The 22,408-nt window shown below is 38.6% G+C and overlaps 1 protein-coding gene across 15 annotated transcripts in view; it reads left to right on the top strand.

Annotated features, from left to right (window-relative positions):
• The window catches only part of BBX (BBX high mobility group box domain containing), a 263,913-nt gene that overhangs the window by 221,333 nt on the left and 20,172 nt on the right, over positions 1 to 22,408 (top strand). For all 15 annotated transcript variants that reach the window (XM_087861645.1, XM_045785275.2, XM_045785277.2 and 12 more), the window contains 3 exons: positions 6,586 to 7,594; positions 8,611 to 8,749; positions 11,793 to 11,941. In XM_087861645.1, the coding sequence (XP_087717771.1) occupies positions 6,586 to 7,594; positions 8,611 to 8,749; positions 11,793 to 11,941 (1,297 nt within the window). The remainder of the gene's footprint in view (positions 1 to 6,585; positions 7,595 to 8,610; positions 8,750 to 11,792; positions 11,942 to 22,408) is intronic.

The raw sequence follows: 22,408 nt of genomic DNA, 5'->3' as shown, positions 1-22,408 counted from the left end.
GCTCAGGGCGTGATCCTGGCGTTCCGGGATCGAGTCCCACATCGGGCTCCTCCGCTGGGAGCCTGCTTCTTCCTCTCCCACTCCCCCTGCTGTGTTCCCTCTCTCGCTGGCTGTCTCTGTCAAATAAATAAATAAAATCTTAAAAATAAATAAATAAATAAATTTTCACTGTTGCTCTTGGGAAGCATAAGGAAGGACAGTGTGAATGTGGGTCCTAATTAGCATTTTTTTTTAACAGACTTGTAAGGTAACTCTTTCTGGTATGAATCAGAATGCATTTTAGACTCCTCCATTACCTCAGAACTAATGAACCATTCAGTTCAACACAGTTATCTGTGGAATGCCTTCTTTTTGAAAGGTACTAGGAGAGATCCTTGGAGGAGAATACAAAGGTGAACAGGATCAATTTTGTGCCCCCTGAGTTTCAGTTATAAAAAATATATATATAGTGCCTGAGGGAATAGACAATAGATATCAAATATTTATGCGAGGCGTTTGATTTAAAACGTTAACATTCTGACTTCTTTGAATACAGCCGTGGGAATTCCATCCGGAAGGTGTCCTGCAGACATTTTACATCCTCACTTTTAAAGAAGGTTATTGTTCAATTTAAAATAATAATCGAAGAATAAATTGTCATTTGCTAAGGCATATTCTGTTTCAAGGCTGATTAACAACCAGCCCTCTATTAAGGGCAACTTGACTAATTAATAACAGGCATTAATTCTGTGCTTCCCCCAATGCAGTTTTATTCACTTGACTTCGCACTAATTGATGTCCCTCTGTGTCCACGATGTGCTCATCCGTGTGCAAGTCCAAGCCTGTGAACAGAACATAGTTTGTATGCACTTTCATAGGTATCACTGAAGTGAATTGATAAACCACTCAAAAGTAGATGTTTGTACCCAGTAGTAGAACTGAGCTTAACTGTATGTTCAATGAGAGTAGCTTCTTGAAAGATAACTGATTTAAGATCTCGCATCTAATTTTGTCGTATATGTTTTTTTTCCCAATTACAGAATCATTCAACCCTAGAATGAAAAAATTGGAGCAAAGTACTTAGTGTACCCAGGCCATGGCGTGCTGCTAATGATCCCCATGGAACTAGTACTGTTACTGCCCGCAGCTATGTTCATTCTGCATGGCATGAGGCCGCAGAGGGATGGTTGTCAGAATACGTTTCTTGCTCCATACCAGGCACTATTGCAAGAGCTATACATGTGCAGCTCATTGAACCTCACAGTGTTCCTAAGAGAAATATTGTTACCGTCCATGTGTTATAGATGGGGAAACTAAGGCACAGAAAGGTTTATAGAAAATGAGCAAATCAGAGGCAGAGTCAGTCTGCAGTCCCAGACAGTCTAGCTCCAGAATCCGTGCCTTTGGAAATAGCTTCCCAAGGTAGAATTTGCTCCTATCTAAAAGTGCTGACATCTTCTAAGAGTCACTACATCCATGGCTATTCCCAGGTCATTTGTTTTATGTGGAATACAGACTGTTAATTCCTAGGGAATTTTGAAAATTATTTCTGATAATAAAATATTTGAACTCAGAGAAGTGAATATAAAAACTGGGAATTAAAGTCTCCCCCCAAAAGGTCCTTTTCAAATGTGCTGTTTCAGGGTCGGTCCTCGTGGTTCATATCTCTGGTGGCTGCAGACTGCCTTTCCTGGGTGCCCGTGTCCCCTTGATTTCCAGCTGGGTTCAGCCAGTGGGAGACTCTGATGGGAAAATACGTTCAAGGGGGAGAGCTTGGCCAGAATGCACAGGGAAGGGGTGAGGAGGGGTTGGGGGTAGAGCAAAGATAACATCTCTTCCATGTGTTCAGCTCCCTCCAGTTAGGCCCATCGTGGTTCCTTCTTCCTCTGGGGACCTTCCCCATTTGTTCCTGTTGTTGCTAATCCCTGGATTGTAACCAACCTATTCCTGCATTAAATTCCCTCTGCTCGTTATGCTTTAAGTTGTTTCTGTTTGCCTAATTAGACCCTGACTGGTATACAAGCCATTTTCATTTTCCACTTGGTATGATTATGAAATAGGCCGAGAATGCTGTTGGCATACTGTATCAATTGGAGCAAGACTTTTGACACCTAATCTTACAGTGTCCTTGTGAACAAAATGGGGGGAATTTAGACTGGATTATAAAACAGTCTTTGATTGCTGAAGTTCATTAATGTTCAAATAAACCTGATGAAAGGGCTCTCGAAGTCTGCCAGAAGGCTCTGTGCTTGGACGTTTCTTATTCAACATGACCAAAGACTTGGATGAAGACATAAACAGCACCTTTATCAAATGTGTCCATAACACAGAGATGGAAAGTAATGTAATTCAGAGTTCGAAAGGATAAACTTTATAAGGAAAAATGGAAAAATCTCACATTTATGTACAAAAAATAAAGGAGAGACCAAGCTTCCCAGCATATGATGTGGGTAAAGAAATCCAGGATTTCCATTGACCACAACCCCAGTATAAGCCAGAAGTAGGACCTTTTTTTTTTTTTAAAGATTTATTTATTTTAGTAAGAGAACATGCGAGCGTGCATATGTGTATGCTGGGCAGGGGGCAGAGGGAGAGAGAAGCAAACTCCCCTCTGGGCACAGAGCCTGACTCGGGGGAGGGGGGCTGCTCGATCTCAGAACCCTGAGATCACGAGCCAAAACCAAAAGTCGAACGCTTAACCTACCGTGCCACCCAAGAGCCCTGACCTTTTTTTTTTTTTTTTTAAATGGGAGGTTAGAGATTCTTCATTGTGCCCCATTAGAAGATAAGTGTGTCCCTGTCTGCTGACAAGTTGGCAGTTCCACTACTCATCTAGAGGCTTGCAGAAGACTAGGAACTTTTTTTTTTTTTTTAAGATTTTATTTATTTATTCGACAGAGATAGAGACAGCCAGCGAGAGAGGGAACACAAGCAGGGGGAATGGGAGAGGAAGAAGCAGGCTCCCAGCGGAGGAGCCTGACGGGCTCGATCCCATAACGCCGGGATCACGTCCTGAGCCGAAGGCAGACGCTTAACTGCTGTGCCACCCAGGCGCCCCGAAGACTAGGAACTTATTCTAAGAAAGATCCATGTTCCCCAGCCCTTGCGAAGCTTTTTATGTAAAGTTTTGTGTCTGTCCTTTTGCATCACAACAACCCAGCGGAGCATGTACTGTTGCCCCATTTCTCAGCCTTTATTTCCTGATATGGATTCAAGTCAAAGTGGGGCCTTGGGCCAGCACTGTGGTACTGGTCCTGAACCCAGCTTATTTCAGTAAAGCCCAGTTCTCGCTTCAGGACCCCAGTATTATATGTAGATAAGAGGGTCCCAACTGCTGAAAGGTCGGGAAGCCTTTACGTGTGGTGAGCAGTTAAGAGAACTGGGATGTTATGCCAGGAGAAGACACTTAGGGGAGCATAACGTCTGTCTTCCAGGATTTGGAAGTCTGTCACATGAGAGAAAGAGCGGATTACATTATGTGACTTCAGGGAACAACTAGTACTGACAGAATGATAGTTTTGTTTTTTTTCCTCAAAATGTTAAAGATTTCCGAGAGAACTGCCCTCTAATGTGGTCACTATCTTTGTGCAAAAAGTTGGATCGTTAAGTCTTGGGAATATTGTAGTAAAATGGATTTCTACATGGGGAAGGATGTTAAATTAGGTAACCTAGAATGACACCCAGTTTCTGAGTCTGATTTGTGTTTTTTTGGTTTTTGGTTAGTGAGATTTATGATTAATAGTTTTTGATTCAGAGGTATTTGTTTTATTTTTATAGTTTTACTTCCAGCAGTGTAATTGTTTTTCTTACAATTTAGGATTAACATACTCTATTTGTGGGGGAAAAAAACTTTTAAGAGCCCGAAACAAGGAAGTAAAGCATGACTAGTGCCTGGTGTAATTACCTCCACAAGAAATATTATGCTATTTCCTGGAATATGTCCCCAGAGTGAATGTCTGCATTTGTTCCATTTCATTCCTAGCTGTGGAATCCTATCAGGGGTGATGAGGAGAATCATTTTGAAATATATTGAAGCAGAGAATGGAGTTTGCAAAGTATTATTAGGTTTGCTAAGATGAACCTATGCAAATACAAACTGTTGGCATACCACTATAAAAACCAGTGCCCGTATGGGACGCGGCTCCTGGAATGACTTATTAAAGGTCACCAGAGTGATAGTGGCTGAAAAACCATAAAATTTACCTTGAGGATGCCTTTCAGGTCTTTTTTCCAGAGCTAGCATAGTCTCTGTCCCCGGGTGGGATGGTTATTCATGAAGGGCTAGGATAATCGGGAAAGGAAAATAAAAATTTCAAAATCAATCCCAAAACAGCAAATTCTCTGATGAGAGTAAAACATGCAGGGGAAATTAAATATATCAGTGTTTCAGAGTTAAAATAACATTTTTGCTTTGATCTTCTGTCTGTTAAGGTTTACTAAAGGGAAGTTCTCTGTCTTCATAATTATTTGCTGAGGTCTAAAAGTTAACTTACATAATTTCCCAAAAAAGATAGCTCTGTCGTGAATCCATACTATTCTGGATCTTCCCTGGGTGTTCTTGTCATGTTCATTTTTTTGAAAACTTGCATAATCTGCCTCCCCTCCCCCTTCTCCCCTTACCAATCAGACTTACCAATTATAATTCTCACAGAAAGATTTGAGATGCATTGAAAGTACTAAGGGGAAAAGTGAGGTAAAAGAGGATCTGATATTTAATTGAATGTCTTATCTGTTTCAAAAATGAGTTTTATAGATGTTAGCATTTCTGATAATTTGCCATTGATAAACTGGTGATTTTTTTTTTTAAGTATCAATTTCCTACTCATGAGCTTGATCTGGGGGCTCAGAAAACCCAAACTCTTTTTCCTCTAAGTTACTAATACAAAATAGGTAAAATGAGTAATGGCTGAGAACTTCTGTGGTGCCCTTGGCCTAATCATCATCGTCAGCCTCATGATGAATCCTCAAAGACAGAGAGGGGAACTTATTGAACTTTGTATTCTTTTTTTTTTTTTTTTTGGTTACATAAATTAACGCATTTATTATAGGCTAGCAGTGTTTCTCATGGACCTTCTGCTGCTGGTTTTTTCAGTTACTTCAGACATGAGTGTGATGGCAACGTTCCTTCGAGGGCAGGAGGGGTTGTGTAGGTCGAGGTACATCAGCTACCACGTTTGTGTAGGAACCACAGTGCCAGATCTCCACCTCTCATCTTACCATCTTGATTTTGCCACAGAAAGAGCAAGCCTACTGAGCATGCTGGCTTATTGCATTTTCTTTCCCGTTTTCCTGAGGGAGGCAACAATAACAGGTCCCATATTTACCGATCATTCCAGCCTTCTTGGTGTATTTAACTATGTCCCCGCAAACCAAGTCTGACCCCAGAGGATGATCTTTTTATCTTGGGGGTCCTACATGGGGCCTGACACTTGGGAGCCCTGCAGGGAATGTTTATGAATGAAAATCCAGGTATTGAAAATAAATTTTATAATAAGCTGCAAATTCCCCTTTCAGAAAATAGTTTTTTAGATTGAAGTTTCGAGGTACCTAGGAGCTGGGTTAGGGAGATGGCAAGAGTTTCCTTTAAGGTCCTATGTGTGAAATTTGGGGAGTTTAAAAACATAACCAAATTGCTGCCAGATGTGTTTTGGTATTTAGAATTTTTCAGATGTTAGGAAAATGATATAGTATATGCATCCTAACATTATGCAGTTAAATCCCCCAGGGCATAATGCAAATGCATGAAGATTCTGATAGCAAAAGCATATGAATAGTCCCCTTACCTGTGATCAATTAAGACAGTAGCAATTTCACATTAGTTCTGGTCAGAATTTGCAGGTGAGTAAGTTCAGAGCCGATCAAGTCTTCCATTCAATGAGTCTTAAAAAAAAAAAAAAAAGCAAACACCACCACTTAGTTTTAAGCACTTTCGTGATTACTCGGGTTATGTGTCAACATCTGAGGACTATAACGTCTTTTTCATTAACCAAAACCTTCTGTAGTTATTTAATGAGTCATCTTCTCATCTCTAATTTCAAGTGGGTAGGTCAAAAATGCTACTGTTTTTCTCATTCCCCAAGAAAAAAGAAAAGGCAAACATCTGAACAGTCTGAGGATTGTTTAGTGAAGATTGCCATCAGTATATTGTCTCCTCTAGGCCTCACAGAATCCTCTTGAGACAACTATTCTTACCATCCTTTTTATTTTACAAAAAACAGCAGAGGAGTAAGGGGTGAAATGTCTCATTTTCGTTCTAGGACACAAAGTAAGCAAGTAGCAAAACTAAGACTCAAACTCCAGTCTTCCAACTCTGAAGCCCGTCTTCCTTCTCCCAAATCGTATTTTCACAGAAAAAGCTTCTGATGAAGCTAGAAAATGAAAATTTGGGTATATTCTTATCTAGAGTTTAATGAATATGTCCTGTTGCCTAAGGCTTTTTATTAATTTGAGTCATTTAAATTAGTTTGTCAGAAGTGGACTGATCATTGTAAAGTTTGTCTTGATTATTTTTTAAGAGGGATAGACTTTCAAAGTTTAAGCTAATTTCAAGTATAGAATAATAAGGCTATTTTTTGCTATTCTCCCATTTTTGTTTGAACCGTTTAGATGTGTCTGGCCTCAGAGGGGGTTAAAATGGAGGACTCAAAGCTAATAAAGGCGAAAGAATCAGATGGTGGAAGAATTAAAGAATTGGAGAAGGGCAAAGAACAAAGAGAAATAAAAATGGAGAAAACAGATGACGCCAGGTTACAGAAGGAAGCAGAATTTGAAAAACCAGCTAAGGAAAATGTCAGAGATTCTAAGGAGCTAAGAAATTTTGAGGAGCTGCGAATGGATGATATAATGGATATAAAAATGGAAGATCCCAAAGAAATTAGAAAGGAAGAACTAGAGGAAGATCAACAATGTAGTCACTTCCCTGATTTTTCTTATTCTGCCAGTAGCAAGATCATAATAAGCGATGTTCCCAGTAGAAAGGATCACATGTGCCATCCTCGTGGAATCATGATCATTGACGATCCCACAGCATTAAACAAACCAGAGAAGCTAAAAAAGAAAAAGAAGAAAAGCAAAATGGATCGACATGGAAATGATAAATCCACACCCAAGAAGACTTGCAAAAAGAGGCAGTCTTCAGAGTCCGACATTGAGAGTGTCATCTACACCATTGAAGCCGTTGCAAAGGGAGACTGGGGCATTGAGAAACTTGGAGAAACCCCTCGCAAGAAGGTCCGCACATCCTCCAGTGGCAAGGGAAGCATTTTGGATGCCAAGCCACCAAAGAAAAAAGTGAAATCAAGAGAGAAGAAAATGTCAAAGGAGAAATCCTCAGACACCACCAAAGAGTCAAGACCTCCAGATTTCATTAGTATTTCTGCCAGCAAGAACATTTCTGGTGAGGTGCCAGAGGGTATAAAAGCAGAACCGTTGACCCCCACGGAGGAGGCATTACCACCCAGCCTGTCAGGACAGGCCAAGCCTGAGGAAAGTGACTGTCACAGAAAAATAGAGACTTGTGGCTCCCGGAAATCTGAGAGGTCTTGCAAAGGTGCTCTTTATAAAACCCTGGTGTCTGAAGGCATGCTCACCTCTCTGCGAGCTAATGTTGACAGAGGTAAGTGACTTCTACAGAAAGGAAAAGACTAACTAGCAGATTTCTCCTTTAAACTCACTGAGAAGAACCACCATAAAGAACAGTATGGTGTCAGAACAGTATTTTACATCTGTACGGTTCTTTATGGCTAATAGATCGCATACATTTGTCATTTTACCTACATGTGTGCATGTTTTCTTAACACCATTGTGGAGATTTTGTATTCTTTCTGTGGGTAGATCTCAGGATATGTGTTCAAAGTAGTTCAGACCTTTTTTTTTTTTTTCTGATATGGGCTGGTTTCTTGTTTTGAAGGATCGGCGCTGCATGTTTGGAGCTCTTAGTCTGATTTTTTAAAACTGATGGAAAGAATTCCCTGAATCAAGCAGATATATTTGGCAAAATTTTGACCTATAGGCTCCAAAAGCAAATAACTTATCTAGCCCTCTCCATTAGGTACTCAAAACTATAATTGAAGTGAAGGGCTCTTTAAAACACTAAACCAGTTCATGTGTATACCTTATTTCACAGAGTGTTTTATATAAATTCATCTGTTTTAAAATACAGCATCTGGCTAGGGAACTACCTCTTGCCAGGCTAACTTCCAACTCAGAGATGTGTGAGTCATGGGTCTAACAAGGCCTGAATGAAGATCCTTGGGAGTACTTAGTTCTCCAGGGATATCATTCCAATAAAGTCTTGGGGAAATTAGAATTAGTACTGCCTACCCGCAAAGGGCTTCTACACCTTAGTCTGATTCTCTAATGGAAAAGCTGGTAGTTGTTTGTCTGTCTCTGAAGTCACACAGTACACACACTGCCTGTTGCATTATGACAAGACAACTGATCTCAAAGGCTATCCACTTTTTTGTATGTTGTATTAATAAAGGTGATCCATCATGAACCACTTAGAGGACTCTGAAATTGAAACAATTACAAATAGCGTCATCCAAATGATACCTGAGGGGTCAACAAATTACTTGTGAGGCAACCTCATCCCAATATACCAACTGCGTTCTTTCTCTTAAATTTCCTTAGGGAAACGAAGCTCAGGAAAAGGAAACTCCTCTGACCATGAAGGGTGTTGGAATGAAGAAAGCTGGACGTTTAACCAGAGTGGGACCAGTGGGAGCAAGAAGTTCAAGAAGACAAAGCCAAAGGAAGATTCTCTCCTTGGGTAAGTGCCTGTGAGCACGGTCAGCACACTGCATAGACCCCACGTGTAAACAGAAATCACTAACTGCTTATTCTTGAGTATTCATTCAGCACTTACTACAGTCTTAGCACGGTAAGAGAATAGAAATCTAGCGTGTCACATGTTCCTGCTGGGAACGTGGTTGTGTGAGTGACACTGTCATTCACATTTTAGGTCTAGTGTAAAGTATGTCGATTTTGGATGTAGGCCTGAGTTTGAATTGAGGCCCACCATGTGTTAGTGGTGTGACATTGTAAATACTTTAATATTGCCAGGACACATTTTCCCATCTGAGGTTTACAATGGATATTCTATAAGCATGTTTACATTTTGCCCATTTTACTTACTGTATATATTTTATTTAATATTTCTAAAGGTTATATACATATATTTATAAAATAAGATGACAGCTCAAAAATATAAGGTAAATAAAATTATGTTTCTACCTCTGTCTAACCTTTTTTGTTTAAACCATGTTCTGTTGCTGTAAGATAAAAATGTTAGATTGACTATTCTCCTGCTACAGAGAATATTCAGTAATTAATTATGTGTTGAAATGCAGTATCAAGCAATAACATACATCAAGACAAAATCATTAATTACTTCATTTTTAATGTGATTCCAAAGATTCTTAATACCAATCTTAATATAAAACATTTTGTTAGGAGATTCCATACTTTAAATTGGTGAGGAAAGTATCTGCATATTCAGTAGTGCTATTTTAAAAATCCTTTGAGATTTCTTATTAGCCCAACTTGAAAAGAATACATTGAATAGAAATAAGTACATTTTTATATTTTCCATATTTTTTCATAAGTGTGTTTAAAGGTATGCAAATTCCATGCATTGGGAGTATTGTATTTGGTTTATTCATAAATATTTGCATTTCTGTTAGTGGAATAATATATTTTTTTCCCCTTGGAAGTTACAGTGCTTTAAAATCCAGTTAATTCTAAGGCTCTAGGTCATCACAAAGTAGGAGAGTGGAAGTTCTTTCTCATGTTGTGAAATTCCTCAGGATTGTTTATTTTAAGATGATATTTTTATAATTTTTATGTATTTCCCTTCTAATATTTTAAACGTCCAGAGCAATTCACTTTAGTTTTGCCTACACTGTGCTTTAAACAGTGACATGAAAATTCTTATATTCATTATCGTCAAATGGTATTTTCAAATGCAGGATTTCCTAAAAATGTGACCACTGAGTTCAGGACCGGTGCTCTGTATCTTCTGGAAGTACCAGAGCCCTGTGGGGAGAAGCAGTTCTCACTGCAGACATTATGAAGTCCTAGCAGAATCAAGCAGGCATTAAGCCTCCCCAGCAGAAAGGTTTCTGATGCTTCCATTAGAAACGGCTGACGCTGGGAGAGGTGTTTCCGCTAGCCTTCTTTGGAACAAGAAAAGTGAAACAATCTTTTGAAAATCTATCTCCTAAAAGAGATTGGTGTGTGGGTTGTTTTGTTTTAATAATTTCTAAGGAAGGCACATGTATGTAACTGGGAGTGTGGTTTTTCTGTAGGCTCTAATCAACAGTAAACCTCTGGTCTTTGCTGTTTCCGCCCCCCTTCATATAGGCCTGTCAGAATTAGACTGTCTGGGTCTGCTTTGTTTAGAACACGCCAATATAGTGGATGAGCAGTGAGAAATGCCAGTGTCTATCAGTCTTCTCTGAGATTTCTAAATGAGCATGTTAACCCCTTTTATCACAGAAAATGTGCTATTTGTAGCCAAGGAAAATGCACTGAGTATTGGCAGTTCTAATCTTATAGACCTCCCCAAGAAAAACATAGATGATTATTCTAGGTGAAAAAAGAAAAGGAAAAAAAAGCCCCAAGGGATCTTATGAGTTCTAGCTCACATTTTCCTAATTTTCTTTTGGTTTTTCAGATTGTCTGAAAAATTCACAAATTATAGATCCCTTTCTGATAATATCTGGTTATTATCTGATTTTCCATTAGTGTAAACATTTTAGACCTGGATGAAAAATGATTGTTAATGACGGAGCGTCACCCCCACCTACCGTCCTCCCTGCTTTGATAGAACTTAGTAACGGCCTTTTTCCATTGACCATTCTGATAGGCTTCTGTCTCTGTTGCCCAACTCGTGTATTTCTCCAAACAGAAGTTCTAGGTGGACGCACCTAAAGTACACCCCCTAGGTAGCAGCCTTAACACATGAGCTATTACCTTCTCGTAAGTTAACTTAAGGCTGCTCTCTTCCCAGAATGCCTTCCATTTTGCATCCAGGACACACAGCCGTTCTGCTGTAGCTTCTCCCATCTGTTTGGGTTTCATCTTAGTTAATAAGTCTCAGCAAGGATCCAGCAGGCATGCTGCCATGGCTGGGTGGGGGCCTTGGAGACAGAAGCAGCCTGGAGATTTCCCCACTTTGCTGGTGCCATTTCTGAAGTCACCCGTTGTTTGCGCTAACACGCAGCTGTCTTTCCGCCAGCGTGTTCATCGAACACTGGCTTCCCTTGTTGAGTGCTTTATCATCATCCCGGTCTGATATTTTTCTGATATTCAGAATTTTTTTGTGTGTTTTCTTTATGTGTTGGATATGTTTTAATCAAGTACTAGTCAATAAATATTTTCTTAAAAAACAAATCTTACAGAAGTACTGATCCATACCCTGTTACCAATAAGCCTGCCAATGGAGGTACTTATATACAAATCTTTAGAATGAGAAACTTGTCTGGATGGAATATGCATTGTACTGAACTTAATGAAAAATGTCCGTGCCAATGGAGAGAACTTCAGAAATATTCTTATATTTAAATGGTGTTTCTGCTTTTCTAAGGCAATAAGATAACCTTTCCTGGGAATTGACTGAGAAAGCTGTACTGATAAATCTTCTCAAGCATTTGTGAACAGATGTTTTTGTCCTTGCACAGAATTTATCAACAGTGCCCTAATTCTCGGGGACCCTGTTTTGAAATGGAATATCTTAAAATCTATCTTGTATCATTTTCTGTTTAAATATTTATGTCCTGTGCTGATCGATGCCATCCCCCTTCTCTTATTAGCTCAGCAAAGCTGGATGAAGAATTTGAAAAAAAATTCAACAGCCTCCCTCAATATAGTCCTGTCACGTTTGACCGGAAATGCGTCCCTGTCCCAAGGAAAAAGAAGAAGACTGGAAACATGTCCTCAGAACCGACTAAAACCAGCAAAGGTTAGATGTGTGCTACGCCTCCTGCCGGGAGGCCGGCATCTCACTGCTCTTCTGTGCTTCTGCAACTCCCTCTAGATACGTAATTGGATTTAGACTGAGGCAGTGAGGCAGTGAGGCAGTAGCCAGTTGGAATTTTAGCTTGCTTTCCAGGATTATTGGTATGGTTCCTGCCTCACTTCTCGCTCCCTTCTTTCCCTCCTAATCCTCCTCAGCCTCTCTTCTCTGCCATCTCAGCCTGCACATTTGCCCCGAAAGGTGTGGCTCTTTTGAGAGTGTTGCACATGGTCTTCGACTTTCTGCTCTCCCGAATTCTGACTTGGAGATGTGGAGCTTTTCTTGAGCAGAAACTGCTGGCCGACCCTAATTCCTCTGTTCGCTGTCTCTGTGACAGGTTCGACTCCGGGACTGTGAAATCATTCTATGTGCCTAATCAGAAAACTTCATTCTTTACTGGCAGTGTGAACCAAATGAAAATAAAGCCAAATGCAAATAATCCTCCAGCCATAGATTGAAAGTGGTTTTGTTAAGTTTAGAAAAATATTATTTGAGTATATTCATTTTGAAGAATATCAGATTCTTCCTTGTGGGTATGAGGGAAGCTTTCAAAATTATCAGCCTGACTTGGGTGGGTATCAGCATTCATCAAGGGCAACACTGTAGGTAAGAGGGGGGTTTTAAAGAGTGTGAGACCACCATTATATGTGGGGCAGGGACTTGGGTTCTAAGCATGATAGCCAGCTCAGGACATTCAAGCACAATAAAGGATCGTCCTGCCCAAAGTGACGGCACGCTCTTACTGAGAAACTTGTCTTCTGATTTGACTTAGGTCTCAAGATCGGTGGGGAAATGTACCTCTAGTTTTCCATACAGATGTGAAAGACTTCATTCTCTTAGTCTCCTGTACTTGTAAGGACAGTGAACGGAGAGATGAAGAACTGGTGTGGCTGAGTTTCTGATGCTCGCAGGATTTGATGGAAGAGTTTTTTCATTACCCTCCAAAAGTGGCTGCCTGTTGCCTGTTTCACGTCAAATCAGATAAATTCCCTTTTTTGGTGTATTTTAGACAGATGGATAGGCAAATAGGTATAAAATGATACGTATCTTTGCATAAATCTTGCTAAATTCAAGCATTTGTGGATAATGATCAGAGATAAATATTAATGAGCAGACACAATTTCATGGATTTAGAGGGACTATATAAGGGCTAGGAAAAATTACGGTTTCTTTGAAGAAACTTAAACCTTTCTCCCTCGAGACCTAAAAGCTCCTTTGCACACTGCAGTTGACACAGCTGGGGAGGGTCGCTTTGAGATCTGTATCTCAAGATAGATCTCTGTGGCTAAAGAAACTCGCCCTTCGTGATTAAAAGCAGAGAGGAACATAAAAGTGATTTCAGAATTAGCTTGGTTTTCCTCTGTGGTCAATAAAAACAAGTCTAGTGAATAAAGAACTAAAAAAGAAATGTTGCATCACCAGGTTTGCTCATCTGGGAAAATAAAATAGGGTTGTATCGAGATCTTCCAAGATAAGTAGGAAAGAAATAAAGTAGCCTTGTTGACAGGTAGGTAGCTGAGCACTGTAATGGATGACCCAATGAAATGACAGTCTTTGTGCCCTGGAGACATTTAGGAATAGGCAGAGTAGTCCGTGAGCCCAAAGATGCCAGGTACCGTGAGCTCCCATAATTCTTGGACTTAAAGTTGCTGATAAATACCCGACAAGCCAATAAAATGGAACTTAATTGATTGATGTGCAGGTTGTATTCTCCTCCTCCACTCCTGGTAGTTTGAGACATTCATTTTCGAGCCCTGAAGTTGGCCAAATTATCAGGGAATGTAACAATAGATTTATTTTTGTAAAGCTGTAAAACCCTGAGTTAGGATCTATTTTCATGAGACCTTCTCTTGGGTCTTAGTTATCTGTTATATGTTTTTCCTCTCCCAGCTGAGATTAACAGTATTTCTTTTGATGTGAAACAGCTTTTTGGAGCTTCGGATTATACTTCATACAGTATCATCTTAACTCTTCCGTTATGCCTCTCAAGCCGCCGAGCCACTGGGTCCTTACAGTCTATCAGTAATTACGTAGGTAGGAGTCTTTCAAGACTAGATTTTGCTCTGCGTTCTGACTCATGGAGCAAAATGCAGTTAAAATAAAGCAGAAACTAAGTAATATATTCTCTATTTCGCAAACTAAAGAAATAGTATTTGTAACTAATTGTAATTTGGCATTAGCAGCACCAGTGTACTATCATACAGGTTATTAATGAAATTATCATACCAGCTGTGCTGTAATTGCCTGATCTTTAGAGGATAGAGAAGATTGTTTTCTTAGACTCTAGACTCTTTGCACCTTTGCATAATGAATTGTTCAAAGCAAAAACTGAGTATGAGATCATTAGTTTATTAACAAAAGAGCATGTATCCATAGGAAACCTCATTTCTCCTCCAACAATTTGGTACTTTGTCCGTAGTTTCTCCTGTGTGTATCATTCAGCAATTACTATATTTTTCCCTGCCTTACACTACGAACTTTTTTTAGCTACTCCAGGTTATATGAAATGTATAGTTTTTCTGAAATGCTGTCTAGAGGAAATGGTTATGTGTGCATTATACAGTTCTAGATCTCAACAACATAGTATCTGCTGAGGTTTACACTTCTGCTGTCTCAGTGGCCTCCTTAGGGATATCTCTATTTCCAAGGAGTTTCTGCCCCTTGTCCAGTGTCCCCCCTACTGTTTCTGCCTTGTCCCGTCCCTCACGTCTGTATAATGGGTCTTGTCAGAAACTCTGCAACAGAAATGGATGAAAATAACTAAATGCCACCTTCCTCTGACTGGGCTCAGGCTACATTATAGCAGGCAGAGCTTGATGACTTAGGAAAAGAATTTCCGTTTGTTTCTAAGAACAAATTACCTAGTAAATTGCAACCCACCTAACTTCTGGTGCCGTTCAGCTGAGGCAGCCCGTGCCCGCCAGGTTTTCTGGTTTATCTCTCATAGTTACTTGTGTGTATTCGAATGAAGGCTTTAAATTATAAATCTAAATTTAATTGTAACTTAAGAGATAGGTTTTGACACATTCTTTTAAGTATATTGTTAATGTATGAAGCACTTTTACAAAAGTATCAGAAGTCAAAGTGCTCTACAGAATAGTAATTTTCAGACAAAGTTAATTGAGAAAAAGTTAATTGAGTTCAACTTAGAGTGTTTAAATTATGTCCCAGCTTGACCCTTGACTTCACTTCTCCTTCTCTATCTCTTAGTCTTCTCACATTGTTCCTTAGCCTGTTATCAAACATGCTGTCGGTCCTCATTTTTCTTCCAGTCCATGCTTAGATTTTAAGGTTGGAATTCCCAGTGATTAAGGATTTGAGATTTTTTAAAAATTACAATGGTAATAAAAGAAGTAGGTTTACAAAATTAAAGGTTGAGGGCAGAATCCCCTGTTTGAGATTGAGCCAAACTGAGGATACTTTCAGTGTTAGAGGACTGAGAGCTGATGTCAGCCCCACCAGCCCTTCGTGTCAGGACGTTACAGCTTCCAGTTAAAGCAGAACTCTGTATTTTGCCCTCTTCACTGTTTGAGCATCTTCATCGCCACTAAGTATTTTCAGGAACGTGGTGACAGCACATTTGCAGATCTAAAAGGTTTACTACCTGATGTAACCCCAAGTTCCCTAACAAGGCCTTCATGTCCAGCCCAGTGAGGTAGTGCCTGCCCCTCAGTGAATCCGAACTTTATTACTCAGACTTATTCAAGTCAGCAGATCCACATGCCCAGTAGCTGGGAGCACTTTGCTATAAATTATCACAAAGGAATTTATTGTTTCATTGGTTATTTATTATTTATTTGTCTATTACAAAAGTGACAGCCTAGTTTTGGAATAAAAGTTCTGCTCTTTTTATAGCTTAGAAACATGAAACCATAGAACCTGGGCATAAGCCACCACCATTCGAGTCACGCGTAACCTTTGTTCCCTACAACAGTTCTAAAGAACAAGGTTCACTTAATTCATATCACCTGCTCACCTTGAGAAATGATCACACCAGGCTAATACCGAAGTGGCTCCTGTATCACTATACCTCCTTACCCCCAAGATGTCCATGTTTTAGCAAACCATGAATAATGTTAATGTGTTAGAAAGGTTATTCTTAATGTCTCTATGGTAGCCCTCTTATCTTCTCAGGTTGGGGTTTTCAATGTTCTCCCCAGCTGTGAAGTTATGTGCAAAGGCGATGGATATCATCACAATACAGGCCATCCTGCCCAAAAGTAGAGCCACTCCTAAGCTAGTTTCCATGCCGGCAACAAGTGATTTTTGTCATAAGGAAGTAGAAGCTGATTCAAACACTCTTTCAAGAAATTCGGTAGGGAGATGAGGGAAAGTAATAGAATCAGAACTTGACCTAGTAGTTTAGTGAAAGACTATTGCAATTTTTTTTAAGGTAACCTCTACCCGCAACGTGGGGCTGGAACTCACAGCCCCAAGATCGGGAGTTGCATGTTCTGTCGACGGAGCCAGCCAGGTGCCCTCCATTGCATGTTTTGCTTTCTGAACCATTCCTTCTAAAACTCTTTTTCACTTTTCACTTCCTGCCTACCTTCTTTTCCCTCCATGTATGTTGCTGAGTTGATATAATTAACTAAGGAAAAAATGGTAGCAAATTTCCTGTATTTGCTATTTATCACAAATTTTGACTTTATTTTCCTCTAGACAAAATATCACACGTATGTACCACAGGGGTGAGCAGAAGTCAGATTGTTCATTTCTTGACTCTGAAATTGCTGGTTCTCAGTGACTGCAATTATATCTTGTCTATTACTCCTTCAAGTTTGTCACTTTCTTTTTTATCTGAAGTTTTGTTTTATAGCTATAGTTTGGGGGATGGCTGGGAGCAAGGAAGTTTAAAAATAAAAGTTTACAGAAGCTCCTCTATGTACTAAATCACTCTGGATGTTCTTTTCTCATGTTAAAATTGACAACCTCTATCTTTAGCTTTGTCCTTAAATTGTACTTTTCAGATTTCACTGAGTATGGTTGGGTCTGAAAATACGTATCCTTTGCTTCTTTCCTAACCCATTTCATCCATCCTTATGGTCCTAAGAGGTCTCAGAATTGTTTTTCTGCATTCTTCCACTTCTCTTTTCTGTGATTGCCTGTGTATCATTCAGGTGCACCAGCCCTGAATTTCCTGGGTTGTATAAAATACATAGGAGGCAGTGATTGTTAATGGATTATAGAGAATACCTGTAATATTAATGTAGTATGTACATATACAATATATTTTTTGTGTTAAATTTATTTTCTTTCCCTTGTTGCTCACTTCCCCCCTTGCCCCCTAAGAAATCAACAAGGCATATTCTGTTTCTATTTCAAACCACCACCAGCTAATCCAGAAGTATTTGCTTTTCGTTATTTAAAAGGATGGCTTGGTGTAGTCATCAAAAAACACTTGCACAACTTTCTATTATCGGTAATAATAGCGACAGATGTCATTTCTGGAGCTCTTCCTTTGTGCCAGTCAGTGGTTTAAGAAGTTTGTTTGTTCATGGAGCAGATACTGTGCAGAACCAACCATCTGCTAAACACCATTCCGGCATGTGAAAACAGAGAACCCTGCTGCCATGTGGTTACATTATGGCAGGGGTACCAGCCTAAGCAAAGCATATAATGTGTTAGAAGGTGAGAAGTGCTATGGGAAAAATAATGGGTTTGATAGGACAACTAGGCAAAAGATCAACAAGGAAAGAGAAGACTTGACCACTCTGCATTAACTGGACCTAACAGACATACATGTATACCTCATTTTATTACACTTAACAGATGCAGTGTTGTTTTGCAAATTGAAGGTCTTTGTCAATACTGTCTCAAGCAAGTCTGTTGGCATTTCAGCATTTACTCACTTGGTGTCTCTGTGTCATACTTTGGTGATCTGTGATCAGTGATTACAACTCATAATGGTTAGCATTTTTTTAAAGATTTTATTTTAATTATTTGCAGAGAGAGAATCTCAAGCAGATTCCATGCTGAGTGTGGAATCCAGTGCAAGGCTCAATCCTGAGATCATGACCTAAGCTGAAATTTAAAAGTCAGGTGCTTAACCAACCTGAGCCACCCAGGTGTCCCATGGTTAGCCTTTGTAGCAATAAAATCTCTTCTCATTAAATTATGTACATTTTCTGTAGACCTACTGCTATTGAACACTTTAATAGACTATAGTATAATGTAAACATAACTTTTATATGCCCTGGGAAACCAAAACACTCATTTGATTCACTTTATTGCAGTGTTTGCTTTATTGCGATGGTCTGGAACCAAACCTGCAATATCTCCAAGCTTTGCCTATATATAAAACACTCCGCCTGTCAGTAGTAGAATATACATTCTTCTGTAGTGCACATTGGAACAGTCTCTTGAATGCACTATCCACTAGGCCATGAAACAAACCAACACATTTAAAAGGACTGAAGTAATTCAAATTATGCTTTCTGATCACAGTGGAATGAAATTAAAAATCAACAACAGAAAAATGTTTGGGAAACAAATATGTGGATATTAAGCTATACATTCTAAATAGCCGATAAGTCAGTGCCTACTTTGGCAGCACATATACTCAATAATCAGTAAGTCAAAGAAGAAATTAATAAGGAAATCAAAAAATACTTTGAGATGAATAAAACTGAAAATACAACATGCCAAAGTTTATGGGATACAACTAAGACAGAGTTTATAGCTATAAATGTATATGTCAAGAAAGATAAAAGATCTCAAATCAGTAATCTTGACCTGCCTTGAAACACTGTTTAAAAAAAAAAAGCAAATGAAACCTAAAGGAAGTAGAAGAAAGGAAATGATAAAGATTAGAGAGGAAGTTAATAAAATTAAAGAATAGAAAATCAAAAAGAGTCAATGAAACCAAAAGCTGGTTCTTTGAAAAGAACAACAAATTGGAGAAATGTTTAGATAGACTGACCAATTAAAAAAGAGAGAAGACTAAAGTTATTACAATAAAAAATCTAATAGGGGACATTACTGCTGACCTTACAGAAATGGAACAGATTATATAGGAATAATATCAACAGTTATATATCAATAAATTAGATAACCTACATGAATTGGAGAATTCCTAGAAAGCACAAACTACGAAAACTGATAAGAAGAAATAGTCTGAATTAGAACAATAGCTACTAAAGAGATCGAATTTAGTAATCACAAAAGTACCAAAGGAAAAAAAAAAACAACAACCCAGGCTTCACTGCTAAATTCTACCAAACATTTAAAAAAGATTAATATCAATTTTTCACAAACTCACTCAAAAATTAGAAGAGGGAATATTTCCTAATTCATTCTGTGAGGCCAATTATGACCCGAATGTCAAAATAAGACAAAGATGTCACAAGAAAAACTACAGATCATAGCTCTTTTACAAATAGGGACATAAAATTCCGTAACAAAATAGTAGGAAACTAAATCCAGCAACATATAGTAAGAATTATATACCATTACCAGGCAGGATTTTACTCCCAGAATTCAAGGTTGGTTTAATATCCAAAAATCAATGTAATATACTATATCAATAAAACAACAACAGAAAACACATGTGATCATCTTAATAGATTTAGAAAAAAAAGCATTTGACAAAATCCAACATATTTCATGAGACTACTCAACAAACTCAGAGTAGAAGGAAACTTCCTCAACTTGATAAAGAGCATCTACAAAAATCTCACAACATCCGAGTTAATAGTGACAGACAATGCTTCCTCCTAAGGTAGGGAACAAGATAAGGATGTCCACTCTCAGCACTTCTGTTCAGCATTGTACTTGAGGTTCTAGCCAGGACAGTTAGTCAAGAAAAAGAAACAAAAGACATGTATATTGTGGAAAGGAAGAAGTAAAACTACGTCTATTCACAGATGACATGATATTTTATATAGAAAACCTATGGTGTCCCCAGAAAACTACTATAGCTAATAGATGAATGAGTTCAACTGGGTTGAAGCATACAAAAATCAGCTGTAGTGCAGAGAAAGGGGAACCCTCTTGCACTGTTGGCGGGAATGCAAACTGGTGTAACCACCCTGGAGAACAGTATGGTGGTTCCTCAAAAAGCTAAAAATAGAACTACCCTATGATCCAGCAATTGCACTACTAGCTATTTACCCAAAGGATAAAAAAGTGCATATTCAAAGGAATACATGCACCCCAATGTTTATAGCAGCATTATCAACAATAGCCAAACCTGGAAAGAGCCCAGGTGCCCATCAACTGATGAATGGATAAAGATGTGGGTGTGTGTGTGTGTGTGTGTGTGTGTGTGTGATGCTACTCAGCCATCAAAAAGAATGAAATATAGCTATTTGCAACAACGAGGATGGAGCTAGAGTGTATTATACTATGTGAAATAAGTCAGAGAAAGACAAATACCATGATTCCACTCATATGTGGAATTTAAGAAAGAAAACATATGAACATTCAGGACTGGGGACAAAAGAGAGAAGGAAACAAATCATGAGAGACTTTTACCTATGGAGAACAAACAGGGTGGATGGAGGGATGGGGGGATGAGATAGATGAATGATGGGTATTAAGGAGGGCACTTGCTGTGATGAGCACTGGCTGTTATATGTAAACGATGAACCACTGAACTCTACTACTGAAACCAATATTGAACAGTATGTCGACTAACTAGAATTTAAATTTTAAAAAAAAAAATCCATTGTATTTCTGTACAGTTTCAGTGAATGATCTGAAAGTGAATTAGGAAAACAATTCCATTTATAATAACATCAAAAAGAATAAAATACATAGGAATAAATTTAACAAAAGATGTGCAGCACTTTGAAAACTACAAAGTATTGTTGAAAGAAAGACAATCAAAATAAATGGAAAAAACATTCCATGTTCATAGATTGGAAGACTTAATATTGTTAAGGTGGAAATACTCCTTCAAATTGATCTACAGATTCAACCCAATACCTATTAGAATTCCAGCTTCTTTTATAGATTCTAAAATTAATGTGGAATTGTGAGATTCAGAATAGTCAAAATAATTTTTTCAGTTTTAAAACTAGCTACAAAAACCAATAGGCAAGACAGCATGGTACTGACACAGTTATATAGGTTAACGGAATAGAAATGAAGGCCCAGAAACAGACCTATACATCACTGGCCAATGGTTTTTCAATGAGGAAGGTAAGACTATTCAATGGGGAAAAAATTAGTCTTTTCAAAACAGTGCTGGAACAACTGGATAACCACAAAAGAATGAATTTGGACTCTTACTTACCTCACACAATACACAAAAATTAACTCGAAATGGATCAAAGACCTCCATGTAAAAGCTAAAGGTATAAAACTTTTCAAAGAAAGCATAGCGGTCAAATCTTAGTGACCTCAGATTTGGCAATGGATCCTTTGATGTGACACCAAAATACAAAGTAAATAAATTGGACCATTAGAAAGTTTAAAACTTTTGTGCTTCATAGAACACTAATAAAGTGAAAAGACAGTCCACAGAATGGGAGAAAATATTTGCAAACTACGTATCTGATAAAGGACTTTTATCTAGAATGTATAAACAACTCTTACAACTCAGTAAGAAGAAAGACAACTCAGTTTAAAAATGGACAAATTATCAGAATCAACGTTTATCCAGAGAAGGTATACAGATGGCCAGTGGGCCCGTGAAAAGATGCTTTATCATTTGGCACCAGGAAAACTCAAATCAAAACTACAATGAGAGAAAAACATCCTAATGATGGTCATAATCAAAGACAGAAAATAGTAAGTGTTGACAAGATGTTAAATAGTCTGGTGGTTCCTCCAAAGGTTTATAAACATAGAGTTACCATATGACCTAGCAAATTCTACTGCTAGGTCGATGTCCAAAAAAAAATGAGCATGCATGTCCACACAAAAAGCTTATATATGAGTAATCGTAACAGGATTATTCATAATAGCCAGAAGGTGGAAACAACCCAGATACCTATCAGCCAATGAGTGAATAAACAAAATGTGGTGTATCCATACAGCAGAACACTACTCAGCCTTCAAAAAGGAGTGAAATGCTGATACATGCTACAACATGGATGAGCCGTGCAAACATTCTAGCAAGTCAAAGAATCCACATACAAAAGACTGTATTACATGATTCATTTGTATGAGATTTTCAGAATGGGCAGATCTGTAGAGACAGAAAGTAGATTAGTTAGTGATTGCTTAGGGATAGAGGGAATGCAGAAATAGGGAAGGGTGATAGCTAAAGGATATGGGATTAATTTTTGAGGCAATAGAAATGTTCTAAAATTGGTGACAGTTGCAGATACCTGTGAACCTAAAAGCCAGTGAGTTGTCTCCTTTAGGCAGGAGCGTGAATGGTTTGCCTTTGGCAAGAGGGCAGTGCATGTGGGTACAGGTGCTGGCAGGTGGCCAGTGGCAGCAGGGGCAGCTTATAGAGTCTCT

The sequence above is a fragment of the Ursus americanus genome, chromosome 4 (assembly GCF_024610735.1).
Source record: "Ursus americanus isolate L20-20 chromosome 4, mUrsAme1.1.p, whole genome shotgun sequence".
Classification (NCBI taxonomy): Eukaryota; Metazoa; Chordata; class Mammalia; order Carnivora; family Ursidae; genus Ursus; species Ursus americanus.
Note: the sequence above shows the minus strand (reverse complement) of the source record. Positions and strands in the feature narration are given on the sequence as shown.